Consider the following 15,387-nt stretch of genomic DNA (forward strand, 5'->3'; position numbering starts at 1 on the left):
TAGCTTTTGTTTGGGAAAATCTTTATCTCTCATTCTATTTTGAATGACAGCCTTGCTGGATAATGAATTCTTGGCTGCAAATTTTTCCAGTTCAGGATGTTGAATATATTCTGCCACTCCTTTCTGGCTCACCAAGCTTCTGTAAATAGGTCTGCTGTGAACCTGGTCTGTCTTCCCTCATAGATTAAGGACTTTTTTGTCTTGCTCCTTTCATAATTTTTTCCTTGTCTGTGTATTTTGTGAATTTGACTATGATATGTCTTGGTGATGGTCGGTTTTTGTGGAATCTGATGGGAGTTCCCTGTGCTTCTTGGATTTTGATGTCTGTGTCCTTCCCTAGATTAGGAAGGTTTTCCTTTATAATTTGTTCACATAAACCTTATGTCCCTTTTCTTTCTCTTCATCTTCTGGGTCTCCTATGATTTGGATGTTATTCCTTCTTGATAAATCAGTGAGTTCTCTAAGTCTGTATCATATTCTTTTTGCCTTTGTTTCCCTTTTTTTCCTGCTTCATTATTCTCCATAATTTTATCTTCAGTATTGCTGATTTGCTGCTCTGCTTTGCACATCTTTGGCATTGTGGCATCCATTCGAGATTGCATCACGGTTATAGCATTTTTAATTTCAGTCTGACTAGGTGTTATTTCTTTTACTTCCACAGATATGGATTCTCTAGTGTCTTCTATGCTTTTTCTCACCCCCAGCTAGTATTCTTACTATCATGGCTCTAAATTCTAGTTCAGACATATTATTTATATCTGTGTTGATTAAGTCTCTGGCTGTCATTTCCTATTCTTTCTTTTGGAGTGAATTCCTTCATTTTGTCATTTTGGAGGAAGAGAATATAATAATAAAATAAAATATTAAATATTAAAAATAAAAAACAAATCAAAGATCAAACAAAGGAAGCTAGATCCTAGGTGTGTTTCATTCTGCTTGTTGAAAGAAACTTGATAGAAAAAAAGGAAAAGGGGGGAAAAAGGTAAGAAAAATTTTAAAAATTAAAAAATAGAATAAAATAGAATAAAAATAAAATGAATTAGAATACGAAAATTTTTAAATAAAAAATAAAGTAAAAAATAATTTTTTCTCTTTCTGTATCCAAGAAAGAGAAAGAAAAGAGAGAAGAAAGAAAACAATTTAAGCAAAAACAGAACGAAAGAAAATGAACAAATAAATGAACCATCAAAGAGAATGAAACCTGAATGAAGTTACAGCCAGTTTCCCCTAGAACTGAAACTATGAAGCTCTCTATAGTCCATCCACTAAGCAGCACATGGAGTGACCCCCCCCCCCCCCCCCGCCATCTTTTGGGGGACGTGCTTGGAGGGCACAATTGGATGGGGCTTGGTATAATGACTCCGTTCTCCAGTAGGTGGCACTGTTTAGCTTACTGGGGTGGATCATTGTGTGTGCACGTGCACACGGCAGGTGGAAATGGTTTTACCCAGCTCCCTAGTCTCTGACACAGGAACTTCACACTCCCACTGACCTACAATCAAGCACCCCTCCTTTGTCTCAGGCCTCCATCCACTCCCTGTCTCTACCTTGTCCATGTCCAAGCTGTCTGGCACCTCTTTCCAGCTCCAGAGTTTTGTCTCAGGTGGGTTTGTGTTTCAAAACCCCGCACTTCATAGACCCTGGTGACTTGGATCTGCACCGACTCTCTGTGGGAGGGTCTTACTGAGCAATGGCTGGGTGCAGGCTTGCCCCAGAAAATGTTTGTGTGGTCATTCAGAGATTATGGCAAATCACAACACACAGGCGGCCCCAGGTCTCACTGCTGCCTGGCATCTTTGTCCCAATGCCAGCAAACACTGCTCTCCGGGGGTCTGCTGGGACCTTTGGCTGTGGGGAGGCTGTATGACCTCTACCAAATGCTCTCCAAGGAGGGGAACCACTTCTCCCCATGTGGCACATGAACCCCTCAGCCTGCATTGCCTGCTTCTGAGGATTCACCCTACTTCCTCACCAGAGTGCCACCAGACAGTGATCTCCAAACCTTTAGACTGTGTGCTCCACTGTTTATAGAATCATAGTGGTATTGAAACCCTCTCCTTTCTTCCCCTCTGTGGTTTTGGGGAACAAATTTCTTGTTTAGTCCCCTGCAAGTGTTTTCACTCTTTCTCTTTCTCTCCAGCTACTTTCAAGGGAATGTTTTTCCTGCAATCTCCAGATGCCCTCCACTCTCCCCCTTTCTCTTTCTGTTTGTGTCCTCTTTCTGTGAAAATGGCTCCATACCCTCCACAGCTTTTCTCTCCCCCAGTTCACCTCTCTGTTCCATATACCTTGTGAGTTCTGTGGCTTAAGTTATACAGATTGTTGTGTTCATCCTCAGATCAATTTCCCAGGTATTCAAAATAGTTTGGTGCTGATCTACCTGCGTTTCAGGGATGAGACAAGTTCAGGGTCTCCATACTGCTCCACCACCTTAACTCCACCTCCAGCACAGTATTTTATTTCTAAAGTGCAGAGAAAAAATTTTGAAATACTTTAATGTATCATGTTAGGCCTGCTTTAAGGAGACTTTATTATAGCAGTGAGGCTTATTCTTAGTGAATGAAATAACCTAAAATACAGACTTACAAAGGCTTTCTCTTGATATCACTTTATAGCAGTATTTGATTCTCACAATAATGAAGTTTAAGATCTCTATTATATATGTACAGCTTTTACTTTTAAAATGCTGATTTAATAGGTACAGATTTCATGGGGATAGATAGAAACCCAGATTCTGAAATTCTTAACTTTACTAGTGACCACAGACACCAGAGAAGAGGACAAACGGAATTCATTTTTGATTCAACTATATTGCTGCCTACATGCCAGAAACCTTTGCCTCTCACTAACATTACCAAGGCTTCTTAACTTTTGTTTCCAGAATATGTTCATTCATTCATACCTGTGTGCATGCATTCATTTCACAGATATTTCATTAGTTCCTACCATGTGTCAGGCACTGTTATAGATACTGAGGATGCAGTAGTGAAAAAACAAAAAAATATCTTTGCCTTTATGGCATTTATATTCTAATGAGGAGAGATAGATAAAAAAATGATCATAAGTATATTTTTTGTATATGTTGATACACTTTAAAGAGAAAAAAATAAAAATAAAGGAAGTAGCTGATTCAGAGATGGGAATTAAAGTTTTTGATTAGGAAGGGAGGAACAAGTAACGCATTGTAAACTCATTTGAATTAAGACCTCTCTTGCTAGGTAAAAGTGTTATCCATTAGAATACCTGGACGAAAAAGCTTTTCACGGAGAAGCAATAACATGCTCAATGATCCTACAGTAAGACTATGCCTAGTGTCTTCTTAAAACAGCCAGTAAGCCAGATAAACTCCAGTGGAGAGAGCAGGGGCAAAGCAGTAGGAGCTGAGGTTGGAGTGGTAGAAGGCAGGTCATGAAGTTGTAGAGTCTCAGAGGCCATTGTGATATTTTGGGCTTTTATCCTGAATGAGATGGGAAATGATTGGACACACTGAATCACTCTGGTTGCTGTGTTGAGGAGCACTGTCTTTGCACTTTTTAACCATAGTCTTTATAGATATTCAGGCTAGTTCTTTCAGAAATTGGCTCCTATCTGAGCATGAGAAGAGCTTTGAGTTAAGGCAAAAATCCCAGTAACAAAGGAGATTAGTAAGAGATAAGATTAAAGTCAATGAGAGATTTTGCTAAGAGGAGAGGTATGATCAGATAGACTTGAGGGAAAGATGGGAGCAGGAAGACTATGAGGAGGTTGTTGCAGTAAGCTAGGCTCAGGGTGCAGTTGCTGGGATTATAGATTTGCTCACATTTCATATGGAGAGTATAAGAGAAAGAAAGGAGTCCTAATCTCCACCTGGAAATATGTACGGAGATATCATTAACTATGATGGAGAATATTATGGGAAAGGCAGGTTTTACAGAGAATATCAAGAACTTCATTCTGAACACATTAAATTTGAAATTCTTATTAGGTATTCAAGTGGAAATGTTTGGTAGACTGTTAGATATATGAGTATGAAGTTCATGGAAGAATTTCATACTGGATTTATAAATTTTAGGTTCGTAGCCTAGAATGGTAGTTAGATCTCTAGGTCAGACAACAAAGTATAACTCTTCTATATGAAGTATAGTACCATACTAAACAGAATTAGGAGACTAGGAAGATACCTCCCACCAGGCATTGGACTGGAGAATCCTTTATTTTCAAACCCGTAAGTTGACCCAGGAAGGAAATGACTATTGTGGGTAAGGGATAGAAGATCAGGATGGTGGAGATTTTGCTATTCAGATCACGTAGTTTGAAGGCAAAAAGTTGCACGGCATGTTACTTAATTCCACAGAGGTTTTCATTGTATTGCTGACACTACATATTGCTACTAAAAGACCAATTTGGAGGGAGATAAAAGTCTACTTGGATTAATAAAATAGAAGTGTGAGTCAGCTGACAGATTTTCTAGGAAAATTTGCCCATTACTGAAAAGGTTTTTAGATGTTCTGTTGTGAACACATGATTCTTAGACTTTCTAGAGCCATCTTACAACCAGAGGAATTACAAATATCTTGATTCACAAGTGGAATTGGCCATAAACAGATTAAGGAGCAAACTCAATTATCTCTTGTTAAGAAAACATCTACATTGGTAGGAACAAATGTGCTGATGCTAGCAACAACTCGCTGTTTGCTAACTTTAAGCTTGTCATCAGCATCAGTGTGCTTCATGGAAGGAAAGGAATGGAGAGCTTCGCTTTCACTGGAGATTCAGATATGGGGAAACTAACAGAGTTTCTACTGCATAGCCCTTATATTTATGATATGTACTGTATCTTTAGTTAGGTTGTAATTCCTTAAGATCAAGATGTATAATGCTTATGTATTTCCCATAATATCTAACCCAGAGATGAACATCAAAAGGGGTATAAGCTTATTTATGGGAATTATTTATTGGAGTGTTACGTATGAGTAACTCATTGGAGTATTCATTTGAATTGCAAGATCCTAAATTTTTTGAGGACTTAATTATTGGCATTACTTCAAGTATAAGAGTGTTTTCTTGAGTGACTTATACCAGGTTTTAACTGATTTTAGGATAGACATAATAAGAGTAGATATTTCTTAAGAGAGTATTCCTATAATTGTCCATTTATTTCTTACGAAATGACATGGCAGTACAATAATAATCTTGATAATATTTCTCTTATTTTTAGCATTATTTAGGTATAATTTACATATTAACCAATTCTAGGTGTACATTTTGATTAATTTAGTAAGTGTCTGCAGTTGTGTAACCACCATCATAATAAAAAAATATTTGTCACCATAAAAAGTTTCCTCATTCCCTTTCACAAAATATTTCTTTCTCCATTCTCAGGTAACTATTGAACTGCTTGTAGTTGTTTTTGTTTGTTTGTTTTGTTTTGTTTTTCTTTTTTTAAGTAAATTCCACCCCCAAAGTGGGGCCCAAACTCATGGCCCCAAGATCAAGAGTCACCTGCTCTACCAACTGAGCAAGCTGGGCACCCCTGCTCTGCTTGTAGTTTTGAATTTTCTGGAACATCGTGTAGATGGAATCAAATAGAATGAGAACTTGTTTTTGACTTGTTTCCTTTAGTTCACAGCTTTTAAGAGTCATCAGTGTTGTATTTACTCTTGGTTTTTCCTTTATGCTATAGTATGAATATACTACAATTTGTTTTGCCATTTACAAGTTGATGGATATTTTAGATGTTACCATTTTTTTTAGCTGCTATGAATATTCACATACAAGATTTTGTGTGGACATGTTTTCATTTGTCTTGGGCAAATAGCCTGGAATGGGATTTGTAGGTTGTAAGCTAAGTGTAAGTTTGAACTTTATAAGCTGCCAGTGTTTTCTAGAGTGCCTGTACCACTTGACATTTATGTGCGTCTCGTTATGATTTTAGTTTGCATTTCCCTGATGACTAGTGATAGTAGGCATCTTTTCCTATTGGCCATTTGTATGTCTTCCTTAATGAAGTGTGCATTCAAATATTTACCCAATTGTAAGTTGTTTGCTTGTCTTATTATTGAGTTGTAATATATATTTTTTATTTTATATTTATATTTATTTGTATTTATTATATATTTTAATTTTTATATATTTATATTATATTTATTTATATTTATTATATACTTTATATATTCTGGATACAAACAATTTGTGAGATATATATTTGCAAATATTTTTAACCATATTTTTAATAGCAAAATTTTTATTTTCATAAAGTCCATTTTTCAATTAGTTCTTTTGTAGTTCATACTTTTATGTCCTACATAAGAAAACTTTGCCAAGTGTCACAAAGATTTTTCTCATGTTTTTTTCCAGAATTTAATAGTTTTTACTATCACATTTACATTTGTGATCCACTTTTTTTTTTAATGTTTATTTATTTTTGAGAGAGACAGAGCGTGAGCTGGGGAGGGGCAGAGAGAGACACAGAATCCGAAGCTGGCTCCAGGCTCCAAGCTGTCAGCAGGCCCAACAAGGGGCTTGGTCCCACAGACCATGAGATCATGACCTGAGCTAAAGTTGGATGCTTAACCCACTAAGCCACCCAGGTGCTCCTGATTTGTGATCCACTTTTAATTAATTTTTGTGTTTGCTGTGTGACAGGCATTTTTCCCCCAGACATACATCCATTATACCAGCACCATTTGTTGAAAACATTATCTTCTCTATTGAATTACCTTAGCCATTTTGTCAAAAATTAGTTGATTATGTAAGTGTGAGTCTATTTCTGTTTTTGATTATTATAGTGTTATATTATTTCCTGAATCAGGGTAATCTTCCAACCTTATTTTTTTTTTTTTTCAAAATTGTTTTGGTTATACTAGGTACTCTGCCTTTTCATATAAACTATAATATCAACTTGTGATTTTTTTTTTTTTTTAAGAAATCTGCTGGGATTTTGATTAGGATTTTTGTTGAATATGTAAGTCATTTTGGGGGAATTGACATCTTCATTTTGAGTCTGCCATTTCATGAACATTCATTTCATGAATGATATATCTTTATTTAGATCTTTCAATTTTTTTCTCTGCTTTTATAGTTTTCAGTGAATAGCTATTTCAGAACCTTTGTTAAATTTATTCCTAGATATTCTATTTTTATGCTATTTTAATTCAATTTGTTTTAAATTTTATTATATAATTGTTCTTTGCTATTATATATGTTTTGATGGTTCATTATTAATTTCTAATGATCCTGTATCCAGATGCATTGCTAAATTCACTTTCTAGTTTTATTAGCTTTTTGTATATTCCTGTAGACCTTCTGTAGACAATCATGTCCTCTATGAAGAGTGACAGTTTTATTTCCCATTAGGTCTTTTACATCTTTTCCTTGACGTATTATACAACCTAGAACCTCTTTTAAAATGTTGAATAAAATTGATGAAAGTGGTTGGTTTTTAATAGGAATCAAAGAATTAAAATAAAAAATAAACATAACAGGTTGTATAAATTATACAACCATTTCTTTATTTGTTTTTAAAAAAGATATTGAGAATGTTTTCTATTCTTATCTGACTAAAATCCTTTCATTCATTCTTTTTTCTTACTTTAGGTAATTGACCTGGGTTCTGGAAAAGGCTACCTAAGCTCTTTTTTGTCCTTGAAGTATGGCTTAAAAGTTTATGGAATTGATTCCTCAAATACCAATACTCGTGGAGCTAAGGAGAGAAACAGGAAATTGAAGAAACATTGGAAAGTCTATCATACTCGGTCAAAATTAGATGGCAATGGCCTGGCATTAAAAATGGCAAAAGAAAGGAAAGTGCAAGATGAAATTAAATATAAAGTAGATATTGAGGGAATATGTAACAACAGTCCTGCAAATCAAGGAAAGATGTCTACCTCGGATTTTTTGCCAGATTTTTCGGATTCTGTAATTTCTAACATTAGAACACAAATGGAAAACCTACATGTGTATTCACATCGAGAAGAAAATTTGTGTTTTGAAAATGCCTTTTCTCTTATAGACCTTTTGCCTATTAATGCTGTAGAACCTACTTCACTGCAAACATCTAAGAGAAATATGTCTGAAGCAAATAAAGAGAGAAGAAAAATGATATCAAAGTCAAATGAATCAAATATATACTCACCTTTAACATCTTTTATCACTGCTGATTCAGAACTGCATGATATTATTAAAGACCTGGAGGTGATTTCACTTTTGAATTCCTTAATTTAATTTACAAAAATACTCTTAAGACATAGAGTTAAATTTTAATAGTAGCTTACTTAACCTACATATCTTATTTGATTACATTAATCTAAAGGACCAAGAAAATAAAATTATATGCAGTTTTTCATGATTCCTATAGCTGTAAAATCTGCCAAGAGTATAAAATCTGACAATCAGACAATTAACAGTTTTCCAGAATAGAGTGCCCTCCACTCATTTCAAGCCTTCTAAATCAAACAGAAGTACTAGCACAAAAGCTAGCAAGATAAGTTTTATTATTCAATGTAGGGATTTTCAAAATTCCAGTCCAAGAAAACTCTTAACATTTTAATTTAAATTTGCAGTAAAAGGGTAGCTAGGGCAATATTATGTTTAACATTAGCCTTGGTAACCAAATAATGCAATTTTCTTGAGCAAGAGTAGCTTGAGTACTTTTTAAATGAATTGAACTTTTTCTAAACTATAAGTAATTCAGATCATGTAATTGAGAGACAAAATATCTTAATCAAAGGCAGTATTGCATGTTAAGTAGAGGAGATTCTAGAAATCATTTGGCCTCATTATCTTAAAAAAACAATGTAGCTTTTGAAGTTGTAATACTCTATTCTTACTAAATTTTTCAGAAATTCTTCCCTAAAGAAATGAATAAACAAAAGATAGTAGAGTTCCTTGTAAATTTCAATTCCTGTTTGGTAACTGACTAGTATTTTTATTTAATCCTTGTTTGGTAGTCGACCAGTGTTTTGTCCTTTTAGAATGAGGAATTTTTTTTTCTGAACATTTGTATTTCACTAGATAAGGGAAACTGGTTAGTTCTCATTAATTGTTTTACCTACATATGAAATCAGTAATTAAGTTATACCTTAACTTTCTCTTAGGGATAAACAATCCCAATTACTTTAACTAACTTCAAAATACATAAATTTTAGTGCCTATTATCATATGTTTATATTTTTCAAAATCTTGTTGAAAGTGTATGATCAAAGCTATATGCAAACTATTACAAGAATCTGTCTAATATAAGATGTACTGGGAGAATATTCCTTGAGTCCTACAGTGAATTAACATAATAGCCCAAATTAATTAATACCTCCCCTCTCCTCTTTATAACAACATATATAATATTTAAATATTTTGTCATTAGGATAAAATAGTGATTGCATATTTTTGTCTGCCACTTGATAATATTATTAACTAATATCATATGATGACTATAGTAAAGAATGAAGTTAAATGTTCTTGTATTATCTTTAGGCAGAACTAAGCTAAGTTTAAAGAGAGAGATTTAGGGGCGCCTGGGTGGCTCAGTCAGTTAAGTGTCAGACTTCGGCTAATGTCATGATCTCACCGTTTGTGAGTTTGAGCCCCACGTAGGGCTCTGTGCTGACAGCTCAGAGCCCAGAGTCTGCTTCAGATTCTGTGTCTCCCTCTCTCTCTGTTTCACTCATGCTGTATCTCTCTCTCTCAAAAATGAATAAACATTAAAAAAAATGTTTTTAAAGAGAGAGATTTATACCTCTCTTACACATATATCATGATGATGATAAGAATAGAAAGCATTTACTGAATTTTATTGTGTGCTAGAGATTGTACTATGTCATTTTACCAGTATTAACTTATTTAAGTTTTATCCACTGAGGTAGGGACTATTATTATACTCATTTTACAGATGAGGAAGTTAGAACAAACTTGGTATAATGATTAAGCTCTGTGAATATATGTGTTTGTTCCCATTCTGTATGTGTGTACGTTTAAATTAGGCTTTGGGCAATTAAAAGAAGCATTTCATAGGAGAACTGTTACATAAAATTCATGTTATAACATTAATTTAAAACAAAAATTTTCTATTGAGTTTAATATTGCCACATTTTATGCAATGAATATACTTTTTTGGTGTTGGAGTAGAATTGCCAACTTAACACACTTATTCTTAATGACAACGTTTTGAAAGTTTTGATAGGCAGTTTGTACAGAAGTGAATAAAAAAACTGACTAAAACGTATAAATGTGTCTCAAATCACAAGTTTGTCCTAGTAATGGATGCTACATTTGACTGGCCAGGCTTTAATTTGGCTAATAGTTAAGCAAACAGTAGTTGTAAAAGAGATCAGAGAAAATTCAAACAGATAAGTAATCAAAACCACTAGAAAGTCAACTCAAAAGTATGTTAGTTGTGATGAAAGATCTTACACACTTTGCCTATAAAGGAAATAATTATTCATAATGAAAAAAAAACATAGAATACTTTCTAGGTAGAATTTGATCATTTTTAAAAGCTCCATATAGTCTAACGAACATTTAAAATCTTCACCTGAAATGTTTTTTTAGCCCTCCTCTTAATGCCCAAATGTATTTTTTCTTCTCATTGTTAAAGGATTGTTTGATGGTAGGCCTCCATACTTGCGGTGATCTTGCTCCAAATACCCTGCGAATATTTACTTCCCAGCCTGAAATCAAGGGAGTTTGCAGTGTGGGTTGTTGCTATCACCTCTTATCTGAAGAATTTGAAAACCTGCACGAAGGTACAAAGTTTTCCATGTCTCATAGTTCTCTTTATTTGAGCATAATGGCTACTTTGTATCTCTCCTTTTTATTATTGTTGACAGTAACATTTGCATTAACATTTGAGCATATCTGATTTCCTTGCAATTTTAATGTTACCGCAAAAGAAATTTGATGTCCAACACCTTATGTAATATTATAGAGGGTTTTTTTGTTCATAAAATGGTCTTAATGAGTGCTAAAAACTGTAAATATTTAAAAATTTTATGCGGTAAATTTTAGAGAACTTCTGTTTAAAAATACTTGTAATATATAGATTTCCTTAAATAGTAAAGCTGAGTTATTTTGAGGTGAATGTACAGTGGCAAAGTTTGCTTTCATTTCCAAAGCCTCTGTTTTGTAAAGAATATTGATAATTTTTTGAAGAAAGTTCTTTACTGTATTTTGAAGAGTCAACATACTCTGGTTTTAAAAATCTGCATAACTGCTGCTCTGGGAAACAGTGTGGAAGTTCCTCCAAAAATTAAAAATAGAACTACCCTATGACCCAGCAGTAGCCCTGCTAGAAATTTGCCCAAGGGATACAGGAGTGCTGATGTACAGGGGCACATGTACCCCAATGTTTATAGCCGCACTTTCAACAATAGCCAAATTATGGAAAGAGCCTAAATGTCCATCAAATGACGAATGGAGAAAGATGATGTGGTTTATATATATGTACAATGAAATACTACTTGGCACTGAGAAAGAATGAAATGTGGCCTTTTCCAGGAACATGGATGGAACCTGGAGGGTATTATGCTAAGTGAAATGAGTCAGGCAGAGAAAGACAGATACCATATCTTTTCACTCATATATGGATCCTGAGAAACTTAACAGAAGATCAGGAGGAAGGGAAGGGGGCGGGGGAGTTACAGAGAGGGAGGGAGGCAAACCATAAGAGACTCTTAAGTACTGAGAACAAACTGAGGGTTGATGGGGGGTGGGAGGCAGGGGAAAGGGGGTGATGAGTATTGAGGAGGGCACCTTTTGGGATGAGCACTGGGTGTTGTATGGAAACCAATTTGACAATATATTTAATATAAAAAATAAATAAATAAATAAAATAAAAATGATTAAAGGTAAACAAAAATAAAATAAAAGTCTGCATAACTGTGCAATTGCATCAAAACAATATTCAGACTGCTGTCTGGACTGAGAAGGTACCTGAGGAGCAAGGTAGAGTATTGTGGGAGGACTTGCATCCCCTGGCCTTTCCAGAGCACCTCCTGAAATTCCTCTGTTTCATCCACTTGATACGTTATATCTCTCCATAAGGTATGGTTTCAAAACCTCTGGTTCAGATTAGGTAGTTATTCAGTCTATTAACATTAGCAGCTCTCTTTTCTATTAGTATAATGAAGTCTTTATCAACATCTAGCACCCACTTGCTAAGAATTTTTAGGTCAAGAATATGTGTGCATATGGATGGGATTTATGCTTTTCTCAGTTTTAAAACCCAGGTGAATATGAAGTTTTGATTTTTTTCATTTAGTCATGTTCAAGAGGTAAAAAAATTATGATTGTATAATTCTACTGAAATTTGACTGGGTGACATAGAGGTCATCCTTAAAACTGACAAAGATTTTTATGAAATAAAAGTTAATAGAATTTGAATTCTTTTATGTGTTTTCAAAACTCTCTTTTGGGAAAGGTGCACACAAGTAAGGTTGTAAATACGTAGACATATACAGAGTGAGAGAAAGCAAATTGGCAAAAAGTTAACAACAGTTTGATTTAGATGGAGCATATATATATATTTGTTATGCCATTATTTCCAACTTTTCTCTGAGTACAAAAATTTTCAACATAAAAATTGGGAGGGAAGTGAACCTAAAACCAGAAAAGTGTTTATACCAAACTATATACCCATATATTTACATTGTTTTACAGTCTTTTTATTCATCTTCCCTAAAAGAAATGAAGAATGTTACCTTTAATACAATCAGAGTCTTAACAGCTTTTAAAATATTAAATGAGTAATGTTTTCCTGCATCAGCAATAGTGTAAGGTTCTATGTAGGGGGGAGGTTTGATTCTTAGTTCAAGAGCTTCCTCTTCTGAGGGTACAGTGAAATGGAGTTTCTTTAATAATCAGGTCCTTTTGCAGGAAGGTGTGGATGCTCGATGTGTCCTTTAATTCAGAGATGCTGTCCTGCAGCATAAGATCTTTCATTTCAGGGGCACCTGGGTGGCTCAGTCGGTTGAGCGTCTGACTTCAGCTCAGGTCATGATCTCACAGCTTGTGAGTTCAAGCCCCGCGTCAGGCTCTGTGCTGACAGCTCAGAGCTGCTGCCTGCTTCCGATCCTGTGCCTTCTTCTCTCTCTGCCCTTTCCCCACTCCCACTTTGTCTCACTCTGTCTCTCAAAAATAAATGAAAAAAAAAAAAAAAAGGCCTTTCATTTCAGCTGCCTTCTTGCTTCTTTCATTTTATGGTCATCATGCCCTCAGAGATGCCTTCCCCTTCCTAAGGACCCCTCTCTCCTCTTGAGGCAGTGCCATCTTAGGACTGCCGTCTGTGGTCCTGCTGGACCTTTGCAGCCATTGCTGTGTATAATCAGGTCTCAGACCTGATCTCAGTACTTCCCACCACCATCGAGATCCTCTTTTTCAGCTTTGTTTTGTATTCTCTGTCACACCCATTTTTCCACACCTGATTCTCCCTCTGGAGTGATCGCCTTAGCTGGTTCTGTTGCTTTAGGATGTTTATTTACTAACCCACAATTGAATCAAAATTTGTAGTTTAGTTGTGGCTGTATTTCATACTGGTAGGAGATAATATGATTGAATAAACGTTTCTTGGCCAGCTACTGTCTTCAAGGCATGGTACTTGGCACTTCATGTACAATGAAGAGAGATGAGGGAGGGGCTCATAAAAGTACTTTGGGAAAGAAGTAAAAGACTCAAATAGATGACAGGCAGAGTTCAGTGTAGTTCAACATTCATCAAATGCCCCCTATGTTCCATACTGTGCTAAGCAGTGATGATATTAAAATGTAAGAGATATCATCTTCACCCTCAAGGGATTAAAAAAAAAAAAAATAGCCCTTAATCCTAGGAACAAGATAGTCCCTGTTAGTAACTTAGTTTGTAAAAAATCATTTAGAATTTAGAATACGAAGTTCCAATAATATAGAAAGATTTTTAAAATGAAAATAAAAGTTTCCCCACCCATATTTTTGGTTTCTTGTGTGTTTTTCCAGGAAAGAAAATGTATACATATATGTGCACACTCTATATTCTTAGGTTTTAGGGAACCAAAAGATAAACAGTTTATTACCTTATTTTTTTCACTTTACATATTATGATGATCTTTCTATATCAGCACATAGGATGTTGCCTTATTCTTTTTAATGATTCCAAGGTATTTCATATGCTATTTTTTTTATTTATTCAGTCTTAAATAGTTATATTTTCTTAAAATAGTGGTACTTTTCTTTCAGCAAACCAAAATTTAATGAACAGTTGGTCGGGTCAGTGTAAAGTTTGGAGAACACAAAATATGGCACCAGTGTTTCTATTTTCTGATCCTCAAACATTAGTTTCAAAGGAATGTAGTAAGTACTATAAGACAGAATATTACACCTGTGTCTTATAGCAGAATAACATGTAGCCCAGTCTATGAGGGAGGGATGGGAGCTGCTGTTGAGTTCCCAGGGTGGCAATACCCACTGTGTCTTAAAAGGTCAGCAGGAGTTAATCAGACAAAGAAGTGGAAAAGGTATTGCAGGCAGTAAACAAAGGCATGGGGTAGTAAGTGTTCAAAATCGTTTCATTCTCTTTGCCTTTCATAGCTACTGTTTCTCTTTGTCTTTTCTCCCATCCTGTTTTTCCTTGTGTCTTTCTCAGAGGCAGTGATAATGGTAATCCTAATGATCATTTCAGTGGATAGAAAAGTAGTTTTTAGACTGAATGAGACCTCTGTTTTCTCATTTCAGTTTACCCACAAATCGTTTCCCCAGAATCTCTCCCTGGTTCTCTTAGTTTATTTATTTAATACTTAGCCATTCATAAAATAATCTTTGGATCTTCTGCGAAGATTAAATTAAACACCTACAAATTTCACACTCTGGAAATGGAAATCTCTCAGTTAACAGATCTCAAGCATTGCTCTTGGGTCCTTTCCTTCTCTAGAGTGGAAGTTGCCATTGTTCACTGAGTTGATATGACATTTTTGGCCCCAGGATTTAGACAAGAAAAAAATGTTGGGAAGGTTTGTTACAGCTGTGTCCAGCAGCTACAGACTTATTTTCCCTCCTATAGGCAGAGTCAGTTCTGGGAAAGGCCTTCCTATCAAAACTATTTTAGCTGAGATTATCAGGCAAAGAATACTAGGCTTAAGGGGGAAAAGCTGATAGTATTTTAGTGCTGCTTGCATTTCTTATGCATACCTGAAACAAACAAAGTTGGGAGTTTTACTTGTCAGGAAAGCGAAAGATAAGCAGAAAACAACAGGACTGAGTGATATGAAGGAAGCAGGTGGAGATGTATTACAACATGAGTACCTTCAAATGTTTTGGAGGTCAAGGAAAGCGGTGGAAAGCCAAAAGATAGGAGAAAAATGTAGAAAAATAAGTCAGAGGAGTAACAAAGGCAACCCAATCGTATTTATGTTGCAGTTTTGCCGAGCTTTGGACTGACACATTTTCT

General features: G+C 35.2%; 1 protein-coding gene across 9 annotated transcripts in view; it reads left to right on the forward strand.

Moving 5' to 3' along the window:
- The window catches only part of METTL25 (methyltransferase like 25), a 161,923-nt gene that overhangs the window by 31,945 nt on the left and 114,591 nt on the right, over positions 1 to 15,387 (forward strand). For all 9 annotated transcript variants that reach the window (XR_006204974.1, XR_006204975.1, XR_006204972.1 and 6 more), the window contains exons 4-5: positions 7,576 to 8,172; positions 10,571 to 10,718. Coding sequence is in view for 3 of the 9 variants with exons in the window: in XM_042947259.1 (XP_042803193.1) it covers positions 7,576 to 8,172; positions 10,571 to 10,718 (745 nt within the window). In the remaining 6 variants the exon portion in view is untranslated. The remainder of the gene's footprint in view (positions 1 to 7,575; positions 8,173 to 10,570; positions 10,719 to 15,387) is intronic.

Source organism: Panthera leo, chromosome B4 (genome assembly GCF_018350215.1).
Source record: "Panthera leo isolate Ple1 chromosome B4, P.leo_Ple1_pat1.1, whole genome shotgun sequence".
Taxonomy (NCBI): domain Eukaryota; kingdom Metazoa; phylum Chordata; class Mammalia; order Carnivora; family Felidae; genus Panthera; species Panthera leo.